This window comes from Microtus pennsylvanicus, chromosome 13, assembly GCF_037038515.1.
Source record: "Microtus pennsylvanicus isolate mMicPen1 chromosome 13, mMicPen1.hap1, whole genome shotgun sequence".
In the NCBI taxonomy this organism is placed as follows: domain Eukaryota; kingdom Metazoa; phylum Chordata; class Mammalia; order Rodentia; family Cricetidae; genus Microtus; species Microtus pennsylvanicus.
This window is the reverse complement of record NC_134591.1, coordinates 64,353,573-64,377,307: the sequence shown is the minus strand read 5'-3', so window position 1 is coordinate 64,377,307 and position 23,735 is coordinate 64,353,573. Positions and strand designations below refer to the sequence as shown.

Genomic DNA, 23,735 nt, shown 5'->3' with positions numbered 1-23,735 from the left:
GTAAAACAAAACCACAGGTTAATAGTTTATTGAGGTAAATTTATATATTTCAAGAAATGACCTGGCTCGGAAACAGAGTTTGTTTAATCTTCTTACACTCTTATCATTCCAAAAGAATTAGATATAGTATTTCAAGTGGTGCACCATACAGTTATGAATGTAAAACACATATATGGGACCGGGGAGATAACTCAGTGGTAAGAGCAGCATTACTCTTGCAGAGGACAGCAGCTACGTTGTACAACTCACACTGCTGGTAACTCCAGCTCCAGGGCATCTGATGCCCTCTTCTGGACTTTGAGGGCAGCTGTGCTCAGGTGCACATACCCACAGATAGATAGACAGACAGACAGACACATATATACACATTATTTAGAATAACAATAGATTTTTAAAACATAAAAATTTTAAAACACACTAATTAAAATTTCACATTAAAATCTCGATAAGTCAATAAGTAGTGTCTACTAGTCATACTTGCAGAGAGATTTTTCTTTGGGCCTCCACTGCCTGGCTTATACATTACATTTTTAAATGGTCTACACTAACACAATACCTTAATCAAGAGCAGAAATATACATACAACAAAATTGACCTTAAATTTGTATCTATAAACCAAGATCCATAGCAATGCAAAGCATATCTCCCTTTAAATGTAAACAAACATTTATAAACAATCATTTAGGGTATTTGGGCGTAGTTTTCTCAAAACTGCTTCCTGTTTTTTGTTGGGTGAAGTGTTTTGGGGGTTTTATGGAGAATCTTGGCCCATCAAACCATATTAGCCTGGAAAGAATCCACAGGTTCCCATCATCTGTGGAAACAAAAGGAGAACTTCTTTTACAAAGCAACATATCCTTAGATCCAAAGTTTGAATCAAGATACCTTTAAAGTATACATGTTCATTTATCTTAACAGCCCATACAATGAAATATCTCTCTGAACTTAGCTCATTCACAGTCAAAAAATTCAAAGAAAACATAATCATATACATAATCCAGACTCTCTGTGTATTATCCATCTTTATGCAGCTTATTTTCCTTTACTCCTTTAATCTATGACTGTCTGTACTCTGTCTCTTTAAAGGCTTTGTTTTATTATGATTTTTAAACAATTTACTTCTTTTTATAACTCTCTATACTCTTTTTCTTCTCTCTCCCAAGCCTACGTACGTTTTTCCAACACTGTGACCCATTTAGAGGTCTTTTCCATCTGGATTTGTCTTTATTGTGTGTGTATCCGTAGTTATTTTTTGACCAGGAACGCTTCTCTAAAAAAAAAAAAAATGTAAGCAGGCATGGCTAGGACCAACTGTGTGGCCCAGTTCATGCATGTTCACTGCCTTTGAGGCTACACATATTGCTCCAGTTCCAGCATTGCAATGAGTCTGTGTCACCATTAAGCAATTTGTAACACGCTGCTCACAGACACCATATAAGTGCTCGGCCTCCTGAAAGAGCCAGAGCTGTTCATTCGTGCAACTAGCCTGAACCAGGAAGCCACCATTTTGAAACTGCATGGTTTTTGTTTGTTTTGGTTTTTTTTCTGCTACCACTGAATTGGGAAGACTTCTCTTACAGGAGCTGTGACACCCGTGTTCACCACCAGCAAACAGAGCCCATCTGGGGAAAAAAATAATGCTGGATACCAAGAAGCCCATGCTTAACTCTGTTCCTTTGTGTCTAGAGTTCCTTTCTAAGCTTTTCCAGGTTTTATGTGGATATAGTCAGCCCCATGTTGGGCTCCAGATGAAGAGGAACGCCTCAGAGGAAGAGGAACACAAATTAAATAATCCCACACTAGCTCCGAATAGGTTATAATAAAGTCTTCTTTATAAAAGAAGAATGCACGGATCACAACAACGAACAGGAACGGAATCCAACATCCAGGTGTGGTGATGAGCCCACAGGCTTTTTGGTATTCAAGGCCACGCCCAACCTAGTCCAGCCTCTCAAAGGCTATTGGCTGAGGGAGGTTCCCCATCATGCTCATGAGCATGGTGGCTCATTCACCTGTGATTTCAGCCTGTGACCGTGGAGACCGAGGATGTCAACAGGAAGTTCTGGGTTTGATGAAGAGACTGCCTCCGTGAATAAGGTGGAAGAGTGACTGAGGAGGACTCCTGACATCAGCTTTGGACCTCCACATGCAGGAATACACATGTGCACCCACACACTTGCAACCATGCGTACACACATATGCACACCATCCATACACACATGAAAATGAAAAAAGAAAAATGAAACCTACTAAAATTTTCTGTAGCAATGCAGTATGATGAAAATATTTCTTTCATTCTAAGAGACTGGAACTTTCACTAGACTGACTACACCACCAAAGTTAAAACCCACTTGGGATTTAAGAGTAGCCAGGTGGTGATGGTACACTCCTTTAGTCCAGCACTCGGGAGGCAGAGGCAGGTGGATCTCTGAGTTTGACACCAGCCTGGTCTACAGAGCGAGTTCCAGTAGAGCCCAGGCAACATAAAGAAACCCAGTCTTGCTGGGGGTGGTGGCGCAAGTCTTTAATTCCAGCAATTGGGAGGCAGAGGCACAGGGATTCCTGTGAGTTTGAGGTCAGCCTGGTCTACAGAGTGAGTTCCAGGACTGCCAGGACTGTTTCACAGAGAAACCCTGACTCAGAGTGGAGGTGAGGTGGAATGGGGTGGGTGGGAAGAAACTCTGTCTCAAAAAACCAAAAATAACAATAACAAAGACAACCAAAAACTTTAACAGTGTTGCTGGTCACAGTGGTACCTGCCTTGGATCCCAGTGTTTTGGAATTCCTGACCCCTGGGAAAAGACCATAGACTCAATCCAATTATAATTCAAAGATTTATTGATTACCGCTAGTAGAACCACAATTTCTGAGGCAGACTTGAGACTGCTGTGCAAAGGGGGGGAGGGAAGACTTTTGAAAGGGGAAAACCCCAAGTAGACCTTGCGTATCTGCACAAACAAGCCAAGAGCTATTTAGCTCTGCCAAGATTAGGTAGTCAAGGCAACCTGAATGTCTGTGTAAGCAGGTTACAGAAACCAGAAAGCAGTTAGTGAAAACAGAACAAGGAGATGGTCATGGCTGTACATTTCTGGGTAGGTGGGCGAGGTCACGGAGTCAGGGTTACTAGGAACTTACTTTCCAGGGACTGGAGTTAGAGGTAAACAGCTAATGGTTACCTAGGTGGATGCCTAGCGTGAAATGGAGGGTTTTTTTTGTTTTTTTTTTGTTTTGCCATAACAACAGCACTTGGGAGGCAGAGGCAGGTGGATCTCTGTGAGTTTCAGACCAGCCTGCTCTACATAGTGAGTTCCGAGACATCCAGATCTACATAGTGAGAATCTGTCTCAAAAAAACAACAATAATTTAAAAAAAGACTTGCTGGGGGCTGGAGAGATGGCTCAGCGGTTAAGAGCATTGCCTGCTCTACTAAAGGTCCTGAGTTCAATTCCCAGCAACCACATGGTGGCTCACAGCCATCTGTAATGAGATCTGGTGCCCTCTTCTGGCCTTCAGGCATACACACAGAAAGAATATACACAATAAATAAATAAATTAAAAAAAAAAGACTTGCTAGCTTGGGTGTTTCCAGCCTATTTGTTTAACCTCTCCCTAAGAACAAAGAGCCAACCTTGTTTGTCCTGGATTTTCAATGTAATCATCTTTTACAGCGTAAGCTAATGCATAGCCACAGTCCTAAATTATGTACTTCCCCATGCCCCCGGCCTAGAGGAATGCATGTATGTTATGATAATCAGTAGCTGGAAATAAAAAACTGGCTGAAAGTGGCCTTAGAAAACGACTATCTACCGTGAGCGCTGGATAGTGTTTGTTATCTGGTCAGCTGGGGTCAGCTGGAGTCAGGGACTTAATCCTTTGTAAAAACCTGTTAAAGATTTCTGTAAGGTGTCCCTCGTTCCTTGCCCCCTGCTCTCTGTGCTGTTCGGTAAATACAGAGCAGAAGGCCTTTGTGACAGACAATGGAAGACACGGAGAGCAAAGGAGAGAATTCAGGCAGCTTGCTGTAGGTTAAATGATACAAAGAGGAAGGAAGTGTTTCAGTTCTGTCCTTAATGTGACATCAGTCTGTTAATGGGGACTTTATGTTTATTATTAATGCATTCAAACTGATACATTTCAGTGCCTTATGTTAGGAATCTCTAATGCATTAAAGCTGTGCAACAAACCATAGATTTTGACATAAAACTGTGAATCATAAGGACTATTAGATGTTTTTCTTTGTGTTGTGCTGTGTGTGTGAATGGTGTGTGCACATAAATATACAGGTGCCTGAGCGTGAGTGTGCACATTCAGAGGATGTAGGATTTCTTCTCTTGTTCTCTGCGCTAATGCCTTGAGGCAGGCTCTCTCGCTGAACTGGAATCTCCCCTCTTTGCCTAGGCTGGCTGAGTAGTGAATTCTGGGGACCCATATGTATCTGCTCCTCATTGATTGGTTACAGGCATGTGCATCTATGTCCAGCTTTTTCTTTCTTTTTTTTCTTTTGAGACAAGGTTTCTTTGTGTAGCCCTGACTGTCCTGAACTTGCTCTGTAGACCAGGCTAGCCTCAAACTTACAGAAATCCACCTGCCTCTGCCTCCAGAGTGCTGGGATTAAAAGCATATGCCATCACTGCCCAGCTAGGTTTTTTTCTTTTCTTTTTTTTTTAAGACATTTATTTTACGTATATGAGGGTTTTGCCTCCATGTACCATGTGTGTCTTGGTACCTGAAGAGGGCATCAGACCTTCTGAAACTAGAGTTATGGGTGGTTATGAACCACCAAACGGGTGCTGGGAACCAACCGAACCCAAGGACATCACTCTTGACTGCTAGGCCGTCTCCCCAGCCACCATGTTCAGCTTTTTACCTGGGTGCTACTGGTATTCAAACTCAGGGCTCTCACCCAGTGAGCCCCTTACTATTTTTTTTTTTTTTTGGTTTTTCGAGACAGGGTTTCTCTTTGGTTTTGGAGCCTGTCCTGGAACTAGCTCTTGTAGACCAGGCTGGTCTCGAACTCCCAGAGATCCGCCTGCCTCTGCCTCCCAAGTGCTGGGATTAAAGGCGTGCGCCATCACCGCCTGGCTTTGTTTTGTTTTTTTTTTGAGAAAGGGTCTCACTGTATTTTCCTGGATGGCCCAGAACTTGCTGTGTAGACCCAGTTTGCCTTGGCCTTGAACCCACAGAGCTCTCCCTGCCTCTGCCTCCCAAGTGCTGGTGGATTAAAGGCACATGCCACCATATTCAGATTTTATTAGAATATTAACAACCAGTTTTGAGTGATGTTTTACTCTTTTCTCATTTTGGGGGGTCCACCACCCAGCCCCCAAATAAATCACACAGAGAGGCTTATTCCTAGTTATGAATGCTGGGGTTGGTGGGGTGTAGGATGCAGGCAACTACAGCTCCCTTCATGGCCATCCGTAGCCCTCCAGTGCAACGTCCCGTCCTGTCCATGTTTTCCCTTTTGCCACATGCCCACAAAATGCAACATTCTATAAAATCATTTTGCAGCTAGATTCCAGAGTGCTCAGATTTTCAGGAAATAGCTGAGAAATTCTTGTTTGGCATCTAGGAGGCAGTGGCAGGTAGAGATCTATGAGCCTGAGGACAGCCTGGTCTACATAAGGAGTTCCAGGCCAGCCAAGACCACACACATTTGATAGAAATAAGCAGATTCTTTGGAGAAACTTCGACAGATAATGAGTTTTGTAAAATTGGATTAGATTTTTTAAAATTTATTTATTATGCATACAATGTGCTGCTGGCATGGAGGGCACCAGATCTCATTATAGATGTTTGTGAGCCACCATCTGGGTGCTGGGAATTGAACTCAGTTCCTGGAGCGATATCTCAGCAGTTAAGAGCACTGCCTGCTTTTCCAAAGGTTCTGCGTTCAATTTCCAGCAACCACACAGTGACTCACGATCATCTGTAATTAATGAGATCTGGTGCCCTCTGGAGGAAGTGACCTGGAAGTCCTCATCAGCTTAGACCACGGAACCCGATATGGACAAGTTCAACAGAACCGCCATACACGGGCTGCCCACGCATGCTTCCGCATTGCCAGGGCATAAATATCATTTCCATTTCCTGTGGAAGAGCAGCAAGTGCTCTTAACCTCTGAGCCATCTCTCCAGTCCCGGGAAATGAGGTTTTTAAAAACATTTAGAAACTAGATTTGTGTGTGTGCGTGCGTGCGTGTCTGTTGCTTGCCACAAAAGGTATAGGAGGTCAGAGGAAAATTTGCCGACTGTCTCCTTCTACTATGGGGATCCTTGGGCTTGAACTCAGGTCTTCAGGCTTGACAGCACGTGCCTTTGCTTGCTGAGTCATCTCCCCTGGGAATGGGTTTAGGGAAGCAGTGAGAGAGTTAGTTTAGTGTTTGGGTTTCCAATCAAACCTCAAAGTGATCAATATTCTATGTCCTAATTTTCTCACCTGTAAAAGGGAAAATAATGCTTACTTTTCTGTGTTAACTTTTGTTGCACTAAAAAAAAATCTACTTCATGGGCTAGAGAGATGGCTCAGCCATTGGGGGCACTGACTGCCCTTCCAGAGGACCCGAGTTCAATTTCCAGCATCCACATGGTGGCTCACCGCTGTCTGTAATTCCAGTTCTAGGGGATCCAACACCCTCACCCAGATATACATACAGGCAAAACATCAATGTATATAAAAAAATTAATTTTTAAAATCTACTTTAAAGATAAAAACGGGGGTGCTTCCTTGCTGTGAAATGTTTACAAATCAGTGCCCTAAAGTGAGGATTCACGCACAGTGTGTTCCCAACAAATATTATTGCTTTATTGCTTAGATTATGAGTGGAGGGAGAAAGAAAAATAGCTTGAAACCCATAAGAGCCACTGATTGGCTACAGATCTGAATCTCAAGATTGCTTAATTCTCCCTTATTTGAGCTTGGGTTCTCAGAATAGAACAGAGTAGGAAGTAAGGGTTGAGGTAATCTCATACACTTTTATGCAGATCGAAAATTCTTGCAAGCTGTCAGTGGATTCCGGGGAGACATAATATGGCTGGGGAAATTTATTCAATGAGGTCTCCAACTATTTGCTGTCATTTGCCCCATCTAGCGTTCCCCCAAATCTGGAGGGATCTGATATCTAAGTCACTGTCTGATGCCAAAGAACTTGCACTAACAGTGGCTGTTCAGGGAGGCAGCGGACTTGGAACACCGAGTGGAGCGAAGGGACAGCCCCTCACGTTATTGCGGAGGAGACATTAAATTGAGGCAGTGTTGATGATCTTCTCCTCCAAAAGTGCTTGGCTTCCTATAGTATGGAACAGACAAGATTAGACATAAGTCCTTCCAAGGAGAATGGTGCCCCCGATTTCCAATAGGGTATCCCCCGAAACAGCATCTGGACTAAGTTTTTCTATCAGTAGGGCAATAGCTCCATGATATCAATGTCACCATATATGAGCTTTCAACCCAGCAGTGTCTTTCTCTCCCGAGTTCTTGAGATGATTTGTTGGGCTTCAGGAAGAAGCGTTTGCAGTGCCTGTTCAGAGTTTGGTATTTCGCCTGTCTGCTGTGGTTTATTGAGGTTGTGGTGGCTAGTTCTACTGAGTGGGACATTCCTACTGATAGGAACCCTGCCAGCAGATAGCAAGGTGAACAAGTCAGTGAACTGGTTCGGTCCATGTTCTATGAGTAATAGAGTCATTGTAAAGCAACTAATCAAAGGTATACCTCTGGTCTTTAATTTGAAAAGTGTCGGCAACAGAGGATGCCAAGGACAGAGTGTGTTAGAACTCAACAGCGATGCGGTTCTGATAGTGCAACCGTTGATTGAAAAGTCGGGTCAAACTTCAGTTTGAAGTAATGCCACTCAAGGGCTGTTCGATCACAATCTTGAGGGTCTCTCCCATCAGTATGAACCTGCTTTTCTGGAGAGCCGCTCATCAACCCACTCTGGGTGTTCCTTCTTTGTGCAATCCTCTGGTGAACGGAGGTCTTCATTTCTGGTCTGTATTGAAATAGCGGTGGGTGAAGTGCTAGGCGAAAAATGTAAACATCATATTCATGCTCTGGGGACCAGGGGTGAACTTTCTTCTTAGAACTTTTCCCAGAACCTTTTGAATCAGGAAGCCCTTTTTCCCTTTTCGCACCTTGGGAGTTGGGCAGGCATCTGCTAGAGGAGGAGGGGCTCTGGTGTAGTAAGAGAGGTGGAAAAGGCTTCCCAGTTTTGTAGGTACGGTGTGTATCTTGTAAGTGGGTGGGCTGTCAATCAAATGCGATCTGGTTGGCAACACGTATCTCTTGACTGAATTCCGCAGGAAGGGAATGCTATTGATAATGTTCCAGAATCCCTTGAAGTGGGTGAGCATGGAGTACACCGTGCTGGCGGTAGGCTTCAGCAGTAACTTTATTCTCGTCAAAGAATGTAGGTGTTGAACATTTTTCAACATAGAATCCTGTCCGGCTACAATCGCATTTGTACGGGTCCAATCCCACGCTCATACATTCACCTCGGTTTTGCAGGGTGGCCGAGCGCCAGTGCCGCACCGAGCAGTAGGGTGCGGATAGGCAAGTTGGAGGCCGGCACGCGGCAGAGCGTAGGGCGAGCCGTCTGCAGGCTGCTAGCTGCGCAGCTGGAGAAGTTCGGTCCTGCGGCGACGACGTTCGCTGCAAGCAGTTTGAAAAACTCGCAAATGACAGCAGCGCACGCGCACCAAGGGCAGAGTTTGCGCGTGCGCACCGTCAGTGGGCGGGGTCAGTGCGCACGCAGTCGTGGCTCCTTACCCCCGCCCTTTCTCTTCCCGGTTTTCTTCTCAGCTGCGGGGCCCGGCTAGTGGCAGCTTCCGGTAGGAGCGCCGTGAAGCGCGACCCGGTCTCTGCTCCTTGTCATGTCCTACGGTCCCTTAGACATGTATCGGAATCCCGGGCCCTCGGGGCCCCAGCTCCGGGACTTCAACAGCATCATCCAGACGTGCAGTGGCAACATCCAGCGGATCAGTCAAGCCAGTGAGCGAGGGGACCCAGCTGGGGGGGTTGGGGGGGTGGCGACCAGAGGGACAGGCCTGGGTGAGGTTGCCAAGACGCGGAGCCCGGTCCCGGCGGCAGCCAAGGCCACAGCCGGGGCCGCCGTGAGCCTCCACTCCGGGTACGGCGAGCTGCTTCCTCGGGTGGGTCAGGCTCGGGCCCTTGAGGTCCACACCCCTATCTTGAGCGTTGTGAGTTCACCGTGTTGGGTCAACAGAGCTGACTTGACAGCCCGAGGGTGGGAGGGAGCGTGTGTCATCTCCAGGACTGTGAACAACAGTCTTGACTTGGCGCAGTGGTCAGCTGAATTTTTCCTGTCATCGCCACCTCCCCACCCACCTCGCTTTCCACAGTTTGGATCAGGGCTTGCTTGCTGGTTGAGACTTTGGGTTCCTATTCTGCTCAGCGGTCGGGTCGTCAGACATCAGCAACTTTCAATTCAGGGAAGTGGCGAATGCGTGTGTTTAATACACTGTGCTTCCTGTAATTAATTTGGAAATCAGAGTCAATGACTGGTATTTAAGGGGTGGGAGGACTCCTGTTTTATTACAGAGGATGCACCGGGAACATTTTTAACTCACGTTGTCTTTTGTAGCAAAGAAGTTTTTAAAAATTTGAGCATGAGGATTTCATTTTCTGTCTCGGATATGGTACACAGAGATGCTTGGCTCCAAGTGCTTACTGAGCGCTGCTTTCCTTGAACCTCATTCTGCACCATCGGAGCCTAAGGTTGTAGCTGAGAGACAAATACAGGCTGTCTCAGGGGACTCAGAATCGGCCTAGAGCCTCGTAAACAGAACAGAAGCAGCTTTTGCTTTAAAAAATGGTGACGACCATCCGTGTTATTATTGTGTTTTTGTGAGTTTAGCTATACCTTGTTAATAGGTAGGGTCAGTTCTGAATTACATATGTCCTAAACTTTAAAGCATAAGCTATCGCTTTGCTTTTATTTTATTTTGTTTTTGAGACAGAATTTTCTCTGTAGCTCTGGCTGTCCTGGAACTCACTCTGTTCCAGGCTGGCCTTGAACTCAGAGATCCTTCTGCCTTCTGAGAGCGGGGGATTAAAGATGTGCACCACCAAATCCAGCTTGTCCCTTTGCTTTTAGATCTAAATGTAAATTGTAGAATTTGAGAGGTGGGGTTTCAGTGGGAAGGGTTAGGACTGGGTGTTTGGAGGTAGGAAGAATATTTGGCTTGTTAAACCCAGATATTAGAAACACAATTAATGTGATCGATCATTAGAAAAATGTGGTACTTGGTCTTCCAGTTCCCTTTTGTCAAGGAGCCGTACTACAGGTTAGATCAGCAAATCCTGGTTCAAGGGGCAGACAAGAAGGCTCAGGGGTACGTGCTTGCTGTGCGAGCCTGATGGCCTGCTTTGTGTCCCAGAGCGCATGGAAAGGTGGAAGGGGCAAAGTTGTACTCTGATCTCCACACACTCTTCCCTTACATGCACAATGTGTGTGTTTCCATTAGTTTGTATGTATGTTCCACATAGTGTACAAACAATAAGAATAAATATAAAACTGTCAAAGAAAATTCTGTGCCAGGTGGTAGTGGGTATATACCCTTTAATCTCAACACTCAGGAGGCAGAGGCAAGCAGATCTGAGTTCGAGGCCAGCCTGGTCTTCAGAGTGAGTTGCAGGTCAGCCGGGGCTTCACAGAGAAACCTTGTCTTGAAAAACAAACAAAAAACAAATCAAAAAAAGAAAAAAAAGAAAGAAAATTTGTTTCAAAACTGAAGTTTTCTCATAAAGACTAAACCTAATTTAAATGTCTTTCTATGGAATATTCTGTATTTGAGTATTGAACTGAGTAGTAGGCATAGGAACTGGCATAGATTCTTTTTTTTTTAAAGATTTATTTATTATGGGCCGGGCGGTGGTGGTGCATGCCTTTAATCCCAGCACTCGGGAGGCAGAGGCAGGCGGATCTCAGTGAGTTCGAGACCAGCCTGGTCTACAGAGCTAGTTCCAGGACAGGCTCCAAAGCCACAGAGAAACCCTGTCTCAAAAAAAAGCCCCCCCAAAAAAGATTTATTTATTATGTATACAACATTCTCCCTCCATGTATGCCCAAATGCCAGAGGAGGGTGCCAGATCTCATTACAGATGGTTGTGAGCCACCATGTGGTTGCTGGGAATTGAACTCAGGACCTCTGGAAGAACATCCAGTGCTCTTAACCTCTGAGCCATCTCTCCAGCCCTGACATAGATCCTTTTAACAGCAAATTTGTGTTTACTTAAATTAGATTTGAAGCTCTGCTTAGTGGTACATACTTATAGCATTTGAGAAGGTGAGATAGGAGGATTGCCATGACTTAGAGGCACATCTAAACTGTATTGTGAGTTTAAGACAAGCCTGGGCCACATAGTGAGACCCTTTTCAAAAGGAAAAAGGGAGAGAGGGAAGGGGGAACAGGGAAAAGCCAAAATTTAGGTGTGATGAGTCAAGCCTGTAATCCCAGCTCTCAGGAAGCTGAGGCGTGACGGTTTCCAAGAGTTCAAGGCCAGCCTGAGCTATAGAGTGAGTCTTAAAACCAAACAACAAAAAAAGGTGTGTGTCGGGGGAATAGAAATGGTGTCGTTGTGGTAGATACTGATTTACTGTGGATTAGGCATTGGACTCAAGGGGATCATTAGAGTCAACAATTAATATGTTAGTAGCTACTGTTTAAGTACGTAGTGTACTAGTCGGCATGAAAAGTACTCTGCATGTGATATCTTTTTTTTTCTTTTTCTTCAAGACGGAGTTTCTCTGAGTAACCCTAGCTGTTCTGGAACTCACTCTGCAGACCAGGCTGGCCTTGAACTCAGAGATTTGTCTTCCTCTGCCTCCTGAGTGCGGAGATGAAAGGCTTGTGTCACTACTACCCAGAAGATACATATGATATCTTAATTTATGACAATCCTGCGAAATAATTACAAATATTCCTAGCCTATGGGTTAGGAAACAGACTGAGAAAGGTTAAAAAATTGCACAGCGGATTGTGTGTGTGTTGTGTGTGTGCACCCTGAAGCTGTGGATTCTTTTCTTGTAATATGTTCCTCTTCCCTGCTAGAGTGTTAGCTCGTTTGAGGTAGGAATCAGGCTATTCATTCTATTTTTCTACTAATTACTGCAGTCGGAAACATAGGATGGGTTCGTTCATTCAGGGCCCAGCAAGCATTCTTTGAGCGCTGCTGTTGATTGGCGAGGGAGCAGAGAGCGAGGTGCTGCCGGTGCTGTGTGGATGCTTGCATGCATCCATGTGTGTGCTTATAAATAATATCAAGTAGTAGCAGGTGCTTGGAGGAAAGAAAGAGCAGAGAAGGGAGAAGGGATGGGTGGTAAGCTGGTGAGGACGGCCTCTGAGGAGATGTTGGCGTGAGCAGATAACCAGATTGGAGAGAGCACTGTGAGCAGTGGAAGAAGGTCGTGTGTGCTGAGGGCAAATCCAAGGACTTTGATGTGACAAAGACTAGCAAGGAGGCAGGTGTGGCTGGGTTAAAGAGAGGGAGCAAAGTAGGAAAAGAAGTCAGAGAGGTAGGCAGGAATTGGGCCACATAGAATCTTGAAGCTTCCTGAATGTAGGTGAAAGTCACGGCCAACACACCCAAGCACTCTCTGAGAATGGGTGCTCAAAAGCACATACCCACTCGCCCATGGAAACCTGAGAGTGGCTGTTCCTCTTTTTCTGAACTGTTCAACCACAGATTTGAGTTTGGGGTTGTGGAGCACATCAGCCTAAAACAGGGCAGCCTGCATGGTGGGATAAAGGTGCAGCTCAGGATGGCCGCCCAGCACATGCTGGGTGTGGGGTGAGAACCCTGACTCCACCTCCTCTGAAGGGTCAAGACAGATGTTTCTGAGGCAAAGGTAGGAAAAAACCCAAAGAGCTTTACAGTCAACTCTCGAAGAACAGCATTTCTTTCCTTATGTGGCTGATTTCTTTTATTTATTTGTTTTAAGATAATGTCTATGTAGACCAGGCTGGCCTGGAACTCACAGACACTCCCCAGTGCTGGGACTAAAGTCATGCACCACTACACTCAGCCTGAACTTTACTTATTTGTATTTTTGTTTGTTTATTATCTATTTATTTATTTATGCATGCCTAAACTTTTTAAAGAAAATTATTAAAATTGGGGCTGGAAAGATGCCTCATTGGTTAAGAGCATTTGTTGTTCTTATAGAAGACCTGGGTCCAGTTCCCAGCACCCACAGCCACCAAGCACACAGATGGTACACAGTCATACATGTAGGCAGAATAATCATATAGTTAAATATTAAAAAGAGAAATTGTAAAAAAAACCAAACCATTGTTATTATTAGAGGTAGCCTGTCACTTTGTAGCTCCTGCTATCCTCCTGGATGTCTTCCAGCGTCAGCTTCCTGAGCACGAGAATCATAGATAGAGGCACTGACCTCAACTCTGACATGCTTTTTTGTTTTGTTTTGTTTCATTTTTTTCAAGACAATTTCTTTTTGTAGCCCTGGCTGTCCTGGTACCTGCTCTGTGGAACAGGCTGGCCTTGAACTAAGAGATTGACCTGCCTCTGCCTCCCGAGTGCTAGGATTAAAGGCACAGGCCATCCCTGCCTGACTGCCTGACACTTTTTTTTGAGGCAGGGTATGTAACTCTGGCTGGCCTGGAACTCAGAGATCTGTTCCCGAGTGGTGGGAATAAAGGGGTGTGCCACCATGCCAGGCTCTGTTTTGTTTACTGAAAAACTAAGAAACCTTTGAGTATTTAAATGTTTGTGCACTAAGTTTGGCTTTTCCCTTGGCTTCTTACCACTTTTTTTTAAATATTTATTTATTTATTATGTATACAATATTCTGTCTGTGTGTATGTCTGCAGGCCGGAAGAGGGAACCAGACCTCTTTACAGATGGTTGTGAGCCACCATGTGGTTGCCGGGAATTGAACTCAGGACCTTTGGAAGAGCAGGCAATGCTCTTAACCACTGAGCCATCTCTCCAGCCCCTTCTTACCACTTTTGTAAGTGGTTTCCTCACTCAGGGTCTTATTGATTTCGTAGGGTTTGAGGACTGACTGAGACAACCATGTAAAGTACTAAACCAGTGTCTCCTACAAAGTGGGCATCTATAATCCTCACCCTTGGAGTCAGGAGTTCAAGGCCAACCTCAGCCTGGCTACATGAAACCCTGTCTCAAGATGACAAACAGTACCTGCTCCCCACCTAGTGAATACTAATATGTTTGTTATCATTTGGTTCCTTTTCCTTAGACATAACAAGCAATTTTCCCTCACTATCTACTTGTAGTCTGTATTCCTTAACTAAGCCAAGCTTTTTGACCTTGTCACTAGAGCAATACTACTTCTGTGGGATGAAGGATATGCATTATACATTTCTCTGTAGACAGTGCCTGGCTCAGCAGTGGGTGTGTTGGCATTCAGTAGGTACTTAATTGATTTTTATCATTGCTAAGTACATTTTTCTTGGTCTTGAGTTTGATATTAATAGCAATCCTTAGTTGAGTGTTCTTATGTGCCAGTCAGTATTCTAAAGTTAGCCTCTGTTATCTCATCCCGCATCAGCCACGTGAAGCTTCTCTTGGTGCCCCTGCTTCTTAGGGGAGGAAGCAGGAACAGAAGACTGTGGTCATTTCCTCTGGACCACTCAGCTAGGAAGTGGCGGAACCAAGAACCAAACATTGGCAGTCTTGCTGAACATAGTGGTCCATACCTGCAATTCTGTCACTTGAGGGGCATAGTCCAGAGGATCACCACATTGAGTTGCAAGGCCAGCCTGGGCTACAGAGCTAGTTCCAGGCTATGCAGGACTACATATCAAGAGCCTGTCTTAAAAACAAGAGGAAGTCTTAACAACATGCCATTCCTTTATGAAATGGAATATTATGTCTGTAACTGTCAGTACTAATTTTTAGTTTAGTTTAGATGTTTACTTTTTTCCCATTTATTTATAATTTTATTTTACATTCCACTCACCCCTCAGAGATTTACTGTTTAGTTTAGTGACTAGATCTTTGGTTGGTTGGTTTGTGTGGGGGAGCGGAGATACAAGGTCTCGTGTAGCCTAGGCTAGCCTTTAATCTCTGCTTTTCTTGTCTCTGCCTCTCAAGTGCTAGAATTGTAGGTGCGCCACCACTCGTGACAAGCTGTTTTTGTAAAAGGTAAATCGCAGCTTTCAAGGAGCTGAGGCCGGAGGATCAGGAGTTTGTAGCTCGCCTGAGAATAAATAACTTGTTCTATTTTTAAAGACCCTGTCTCTATAAGGAGGGTTGAGGGTGTAGCTCAGTCTTAATAAATGAGTGTGTATATGGTGTGTGTGTGTTAGTGTGATAGGTAGTTTTTACTGCCTCTGTGACGTCAGAGGATAAGCCTCATTTTGTGCAGAGAGCCCTGAGTTGGCTTCACTGTCATAACCAGTACAAAAGCCTTTTCATAGGTTTTGAGTTGGTGGATTTCTTTTGTTTTATTTTCTATTTATTTATTAATTTTTTTTTTAAAAATATTTATTTATTTATTATGTATACAATATTCTGTCTGTATGTCTGCAGGCCGGAAGAGGGCAGCAAACCCTATTACAGATGGTTGTGAGCCACCATGTGGTTGCTGGGAATTGAACTCAGGACCTTTGGAAGAGCAGGCAATACTCTTAACCACTGAGCCATCTCTCCAGCCCCCTATTTATTTATTTTTAAAAATGAAACAGGATTTCACTATGTATCTTGGGTGGTCTGGATAGAGTTCTGCCTGCCTCTGCCTCTTGAGTGCTGGGATTAAACACATGTGACATCACACCTGGCCTTGCTTTATGTTGTAGTATAAGTAATGTTTTTTTTCGTTGAATATGTTTATTTATGAGTGTTCACCTGTGTGTATGACTCATAGGTTAGAAGAGGGGAGTCAGGGTCCCCTGGAATCGGAGTTACAGATAGTTATAAGCTTACATGTGTGCTAGGAATTTAATCCAGGTCCTCTGCAAGAACAACAGATGTGCCCTGCAGTGATGGCTTACACTTTTTATCCCAGCACTTGGGAGGCAGAGGCAGGTGGATCTCTGTGAGTTTGAGGCCAGCCTGGTCTACAGAATAAGTTCCAGGACAGGCCCCAAAAGCTACAGAGAAACCCTGTTTTGAAAAACAAAAACAAAAACAAAAAAAAAAAACAAACCCAAAAACAAATGCTCTTAACTTAACTGAGTCATCTCTCCATCTTATGAATTTTTTTTTTTATTTTTTGGTTGTGAGCCTAGTCTTTAACAGCTGAATATTTTTTAGTATATTGATTTAGAACATTAGATTGTCTCAAATAAGAAGAATTTTGTCCCATCTGTGATGGGAAGTTGCTTTCAATATGATTAAATAGATTTGGATTGTGGTTCATGGGGACATTTAGATTCTGCTGATATCTGCTAAAAAATACATCAGGAGTATTCAAATTAGAATAATTCTTGGTGTTGATGTTAGCGATAATATACAGTAAATTGATTTACTTCGTATTCTTTTTTTGTTTCTTTTTTTAAAATTAGTTATTATTCGTATCATTGTTTTGCCTGAATGTATATTTTGTGTGAGGGTGTTAGACCCCGGAGTTGCAGACAGGTCTGAGCTGCCATGTGTGTCCTGGGAATTGAACCCGGGTCTTCTGGAAGAGCAGTCAGTGCTCTTAACCTCTGAGCCATCTCTCCAGCCCTTGTTTCTTAAATAATTTTTGCCAGGGCACACTTTTATTTTATTTTATTTTTTTTAAATATTTATTTATTATGTATACAATATTCTGTTTGTGTGTATGTCTGCAGGCCAGAAGAGGGCACCAGACCTCACTACAGATGGTTGTGAACCACAATGTGGTTGATGCGGTTGCTGGGAATTGAACTCAGGACCCCTGGAAGAGCAGGCAATGCTCTTAACCACTGAGCCATCTCTCCAGCCCCAGGGCACACTTTTAAAAATGAGAAGTCAGAGATAGGAGAGGTTAAGGTCTAGTGGTTTCTTTTTCCCTAGAAACTGTATAGATATCTGAGATTGACCTTTAACTGATCCTTCTGCTTTGTGTCCCAAGTGTTGGGATGACAGACTTGTGTTACCATGCTAGACCTGGGCGTTGTTATAAAATTATAAAATGTTTACACAAAACAGAAGGGTTTGCCTTTACATTTGGCATAAACATAGTTTTTAGTATTAGGTAACATTTCATAGGAGGTACTAATTGTCTTTATCTAAAGTATTTTTTATTTATTTATTTTACGTGTATGAGCATTTGTCTGTATGTGTGTGCTATGTGCACGCCTGGTGCCTAAAGAGACCAAGAAGGGCAGGGTACTGGGTGCCTATAACTGGAGTTACAGACAGCTGTGAGCTGCCATGTAGGTGCTGAGAACTGAGCCTGGGTCCTCTGAAGAGCAGCAATGCTGTATCCTACTGAGCCATCAGTCCAACCCTTATCCATAGTATTTTAACAAAGGCTGGGCGTGTAGCTCAGTGGTAGAGCACATGCTCAGCCAGTAAGACCCTTGGCTCACTCCCGGCCAGTCTACACATGCAAAATCATATTATAAATGTTATAAATGTCTACCTACTTCATGTGCTGGGGACTGAGCTCAAGGCTATACAAGTGCATGGCAGGTAAGCATCCGACCACTAAACCACATTCCTAGAAGTAACATGTCACAGAGGGGTAAAGAGCTAGCTTATTTCAGCGTCTCTGTTTGGTCTCCAGAACCCAGATGTGCTACTTCAAGTGCCAGGGAGACCAAGGCAGATGGAGCCTTTGAGGTCAAAGGCCAGCCAAGGTTTGTGGCCCCTGAGGAATGACACCCAAGGTTGTCCTCTGACCCACACACTCCCACACCATTCTGCTCACCCCACCTCCCCCCAAAACAAAACTTTGATTTGCTAGAATTCTTAGAAAAGGAGTGCTCATGTCTCGAGAGTTAGCTCAAGGGTTAAGAGCACTTGCTGCCCTTCTAGAGGACGTGGGCTCAATTCCCACAGCTCACATGGTGGCTGACCCTGGACTTCAGTTCCAGGAGACTGATGCCCTCTTCTGGCATCCTCAGGCACCAAGCACACAAGTGATGTGCAGACATACCTGCAGGTGAAATACCCATTTACATAAAAAAAATTTTAAAGTTTTCAAAGGAAAGGATTGTTCATGTTAACCAAATGACAAAGGATTCTTTTAGATTGAACTCATTTTGATTAAAAATACTTTCAAAATGTATCATTTTGATATTTTAGGCACACACAAATGAAAATAAATGTATGTGTAAACATTCCTGTTTTGTGCTTTAAGTTTTGGGAGGGCTGCAGCTCTTGGGTGTCAACTGTGTGGACCAGTGGTCACTAGTCACAGTTCCTCATGCTGTGCTCACAGAGGGCAGTCTGCAAGAACAACTCTGCCTGGTCTGGGAAGTGGAAGACCCTGTCACCATCATGGTTTGGATTTTAGGACATCTGATGCGTCTGGATGGAAACTTGTAGGAAGGTATCTTAGTGTTCAGAAAGACAGAGCCAACGAAGGCTTACATTCATTCCGGTGCTTACTAAGCAAGTGACTTCCAAGTTCCCAGCCCTGCTTCCCCAAACTTCTAAACTCGGAAGTCCAGATGATTTCAACAAAGGAAATCAGAAAAGTCTAGATGGGAAGAAAAGTTCTATGTCATCTGAAAGTACACAGAAAACAACTAGTTATTGCCTTTTTCCAGAGTCTGTGAAATCTCCACAGCTTCCTTAAAAGTATTTAATTTTTTTTTTTTAAAGATTTATTTAATTACACATACAGTATTCTGCTTGCATGTATGCCTGCAGGCCAGAAGAGGACACCAGATCTCATTACAGATGGTTGTGAGTTGCCAATGTGGTTGCTGGGAATTGAACTCCGGACCTCTAGAAGAGCACCCAGTGCTCTTAACCTCTGAGCCATTTCTCCAGCCCAGTATTTAATGTTTTGAAAGGTAATGAAAACCTAGTTACATACTTTGATACACTTTTAGATATTCTCAGCTTACCCCTCCCCCACTTTCTCGGTGTAGCCCTAGCTGTCCAGGAACTGCAGTATAGAGGAGACTGGCCTTGAACTCAGAGATCTGTCTGCCTCTGCCTCCTGAGTGCTAGGATTAAGGGTGTGCAGCCCCTCTGTCCGGCATTGGCTTGCTTTCTAAACAGAATCTCACTCTGTAGTCCAAATTGGCCTTGAGGTTCAGCTCCTCCCCCACCCTCTGAGTGCTGGCTCACAGCCGTGCTCAGCTGCTCCACTTTTTGTTTAGTTTTATTTAATTATTTGTTTTTCTGAAACAGAGTCTTGATTGTGTGACCCTGGCTGGCCTGAACTCACTCTGTAGACCAGGCTCACCTTGAACACACAGAGGTCTGCCTGCCTCTGCCTCCTGAGATTAAGTTTGTGCCGATATGCCCAGCTTGTACCTTGCATTTGACAAGACTGAGAAAGTCACAGGGCTGGGTGGTTTCGCACACCTTTAATCCCCGTACTTGGAAGGCAGAGGCAGGTGGGTCTCGGAGTTCAAGGCTAACCTGGTCTACAGAGTGAGTTCTAGGACAGCCAAGGTTACACAGAGAAACTCTGTCTCGAATAAGCAAAGCACAGGTAGACCATCTCTGAGCCACATATTTGGGTTGCAGACAAACCCCATGGTTACCCACCGTCCTTCTGGGACTAAAGCTGTTCCATTGTTGCTGACTTTGGTGATCATTTAGTCGTCAGTAGTAGCAATGTCTAATGGGAGGGTTGAGGGTGTGACTCCGCTGGCACAGTACTTGCCCCATATGCGCAGATCCTCAGGTTTAATCTCTGGCAACACAAAAATTTGGGCATGGTGGCCCATGCCCGTGAGGACCCCAGCACTCCACGTGGAGACAGGAAGATCAGAAGTTCAAGATTGTCCTCAGTTATGTATGGAAGCCAGTCTTGGCTAAGTAGAGCAAACTACAAGATTTAATGAGAAAAAGTGAAACTCTACACACATAGTAAGTATTTAATAAAAATTAGTTAAATCTGGATATAACCTGAAGTGGTGAGAAAGGGGCCCAGCAGAACAAAGCACCATGCCAAGTTCTGCACGTCTGGTTAATGGCCAAGTCTCCTTAGTCCTGAGTCCTTAATTCACATCTTCCACCTTAATGTGAATGCCATAAAGTTGAAGGGAAGTGACCGACTCAGCCGGCATCCTTGTACCCACCAAGCGCCTGGTACTCTGCTGGTCTCCAGTGAGTACAGAGGCATAGTCCCGGAAGTGGGAGGGCACTGGGGAGGGGAGCAGGTTAGAGCAAGGACACCAGCCTATCTGCAGTTAGGTTAGGGCACTGTCAGATAAGCAGGGTAGGGCAAAGTGGAACCCTAGAAAATCCAGACCAACCCTGTGTGACTGCATTCTATTTCCTTTAGGAGTCAGCTCTTTGAGTGCCACTCTGTGTGACTCAAAGCATACAGCCATCGGAACCAGCCCTGCATTTGAATTCTGGTTACGGCATGCTGTTCATAACCCATTGGGGGCTTGCCATTTAATTAAAATCTCATCATAATTGCACAAGGTCCTCCATAACCTGGCTTCCCACTACCTCTTTGGCGAACACTTTTATCTCTTGCTCACTCAGCTCTGGCCATACCACACCACTGGCTCTTGTTTTGAGGACTTTGCCCTAGTTACTCTCTTTGCCTGGAATACCTCCTCTCCATAGGCTTCTTGCTTCCTCTTGCATTTTTTTAGATCTGTGATCATTGTCTGCTTATCCGGCCAGCAGGTGTGAGTGACTTCCCCTTGCCTACTGCTTCCCCTTCACTTGAATTTATTTGTTTTGGTAGGAATCTCCCCTCCTGATGTGTGTTTTTTATCCACCCTTGAGAACTTAAACTTCCTGAAGTAAGTGCCGTCTGGGGTATAGGACAGTGTGGAGCAGGTGCTGTCCTCTGGATGAACAAGTCAGTGGTAGTCTACTTTTGAGCGTTTGTTGGCGGAGGGTGCTCGTTCCTTCCCAGCCGCCTGGACCTGAAATAATCACTCAGAAACCATATTATTTGCAATACTGTTAGGTCAATAGCTTAAGCATATTTCTGGATAATTCTTATATTTTGAATTAACCCATTTCTATTAATCTGCGTAAGTTCCGTCCCAGGCATCTGTGATCGATCAATTGTAAACACCAGCTGGCGTGGTGGTGCATGCCTTTAATCCCGGCATTTAGAAGGCAGAGGCAGGTGAATCTCGAGTTCAAGGCAGCCTGGTCTACAGAGTGAATTCCAGGATAGCCAGAGCTACCAGAGAAACCCTGTCTTGAAAAACCAAACAAACAAAATTAGTTGTAAACACTACTTCACGTGAACCAACAAGAGTAGTCAGTTAATAAGTTCTGTTCTTTAGATAGTTCTTTAGATGAGTCAGCATGTGCAAGGTCCTGGGTTCCCAAGGAGACAGACAGACAGACACACACACTACACATACACACACAACATGCAGCTATCCTCCAACTTAGTAAATCTTCCCCGACCTTCCGTGACAACCAAAGAAAATAGAAAGCAAGGCAAGAAGAAATCAAGGGCTCTGTCTCTTGCAGAGACTAGTGAGGGACAGAACAGTAAGGTTTCTGCAGACCAGTACTGACACAGGCCCTCTTGCTAGGCCTGGGCCAGGCCAGGAGATTGGAGGTGGAGGATTAAAACATGAGCATTCCCAGGCTACCAGATACCTAGAAAAAGGAAGGGGCTGAGCAAAACTGTGTATTTGACTGTGATGCCATCTAGGAAAGAATGCTCTCCATTGGAGTCTATGTGCCTGGGATTGAATAATTTACTGTGTCACGTACTGTGTGTGCACAGATAAGATATGTGTATTGCCTGCCTTGTATATCTATTTCACACCATTGCTATAGAAGTTAGAGGGTGTGCACACAACTTGATCAAGTATTGACACGAGAAGAACTTAATAAGTGTTCACCTGCTGCTAAAATAAACGTTCATTGTCTTTCTTAGAAACATTTTCCGTTTTTTCTTAAAAGCTAGTTTATATTGTTAGATACATTTTCATTGTTGTTGTTTTTGAGCCAGGATCTGATGTATTCCAGACTGTGTTTGAACTTCCTACATACCCTTGGGTACCTCTGAACTTAAAGTCATGCACCACTCTTGGCTTGGTTTTTTTTTTTTAATGATGTGCTGAGGATTGAACCCAGGACTTCATACAAGCTAGACAAGCTCCCTACCAAGTAAACTACATCCCCAGCCCCATGGATTAAAATTGCTTGTTGCAGGATGCTGTAGTGACTCACACTTGGAATGTCAAGAAAAATGTGATTTTTGAAAAAAAAAAGAATCAGGAGTCCTCCCACCAGACCATGTATTCTCTCCCTCATGATCCCTTTGGATCACTGCAAATCATTTTTCTTTATTTATGGTTGGAAATCCAACTAGACAAAATCATCAGGAGTCTGACTCATAGGCTGTTAAGGCAGGAAGATAGGAAGCTTGCGGCCAGCCTAAGCTGCAGGTTGAGACTGTCTCAAAAAAACAAGTCAGAAGACGTTGCAGATTGCTGTAGCTCTGAGGCTCTTTCAGAGGTAGTGAGTGTTTCCTTCTCTTTCTTGTGCTACTGGGATGGAACCCCGGGCTTTGGTACATGCACTTCCAATCCACTGCTTTCCCAGTCCTAAGGGGGTTGAACAGTTAGTGTCATGGGACATTGAGAAGAATTGATCAGTTCTTTGGAGACAACAAACCAAACTACCTCTGCTTAGCGTCATACGCGGGAGGAGAAGGGTGCTCCTGGGAAGCACTCTGGAGGATTGTGTCTGTCAGGATTCTGGTCTTAGCCTGGTTCCTGTTAGTTGCATGCGTGTGGGTTATGGGGCGAGGAGTGCTCTGAGAAGTTGGATGCTCACGATGAATGTGTTTATTTTTTAAAATAAATTTCCTCCCTTCTTTCTAGCTGCTCAGATAAAGAATTTGATGAGCCAACTTGGAACTAAGCAAGACTCAAGCAAGCTCCAGGAAAATTTGTGAGTAGCTTCCCAACAAGCCTGAGTTTTGTGCTGGCCTTTGAGGACATAGTGTCTGCCCACTTCAGGTCTGTGAGGTCAGAACAGGAGGCAGTGGGTCAGGTGGTAATAGCTGAATCTGGGAGAGGGGACCAAAGTTTATTAATGGATCCAGATTTCTCCTGCCTTGAACTGCATCTTTTCTTCCCTTGGCCAGGTTCGCAGAGTTATTTAGGGAGTTAGAGAAGGAACTCCTCCACTCTTCAGTTGTTTCAATGAGCCATATCGTGTCCCTGTGTTGATGACCCTCTGTTGACACAAGACTCCTGATGATTTAGTCTAGGTGATTTCCAGCTCTAAATGAAAAAAGTTCATTCTCAGTGATGGCGAGAAACTGTGCAAGGGAAAAGAAATGGTCTGGTGGGGAAACTGAATGTTTTTAAAGATCGCATTTTTCTTGACTTTATGTTTGCTTCTAGTCTTGGGGCTGGAGAGATGGCTCTGTGGTTAAGAGCACTGGTTGCTCTTCCAGAGGACACGGTTCAAATCCCAGCACTGACATTGTGGCTCACAACTGTCTATAGCTTCATTTCCACAGGATCCAGCTCTGTTTTCTGGCCTCTGTGGGCACTGCTTGCGTGTAGTGCAGAGGTATACATGCAGGCAAGTCACCCATTTACATAAAATAATGAAGTAAAACTTTATTCTTTAGGGCCAACAGGATGGTTCAGCAAGTAAAGAAAAGAGCTTGCCGTCAAGCCGGGGATCTG

The 23,735-nt window shown here is 44.3% G+C and overlaps 1 protein-coding gene and 2 pseudogenes across 1 annotated transcript in view; 1 reads left to right on the top strand and 2 right to left on the bottom strand.

Moving 5' to 3' along the window:
- Positions 1 to 7,166: 7,166 nt before the first annotated feature.
- On the bottom strand, positions 7,167 to 7,951 carry LOC142833333 (prostaglandin G/H synthase 2 pseudogene; annotated as a pseudogene).
- A 10-nt stretch (positions 7,952 to 7,961) lies between these two features.
- Positions 7,962 to 8,481, bottom strand: LOC142833332 (prostaglandin G/H synthase 2 pseudogene; annotated as a pseudogene).
- A 129-nt stretch (positions 8,482 to 8,610) lies between these two features.
- The window catches only part of Stx12 (syntaxin 12), a 29,732-nt gene continuing 14,607 nt past the window's right edge, over positions 8,611 to 23,735 (top strand). Inside the window, exons 1-2 of the mRNA XM_075946392.1 lie at positions 8,611 to 8,985; positions 22,917 to 22,986. Coding sequence (XP_075802507.1) covers positions 8,868 to 8,985; positions 22,917 to 22,986 — 188 coding nt within the window. The 5' untranslated portion in view covers positions 8,611 to 8,867. The remainder of the gene's footprint in view (positions 8,986 to 22,916; positions 22,987 to 23,735) is intronic.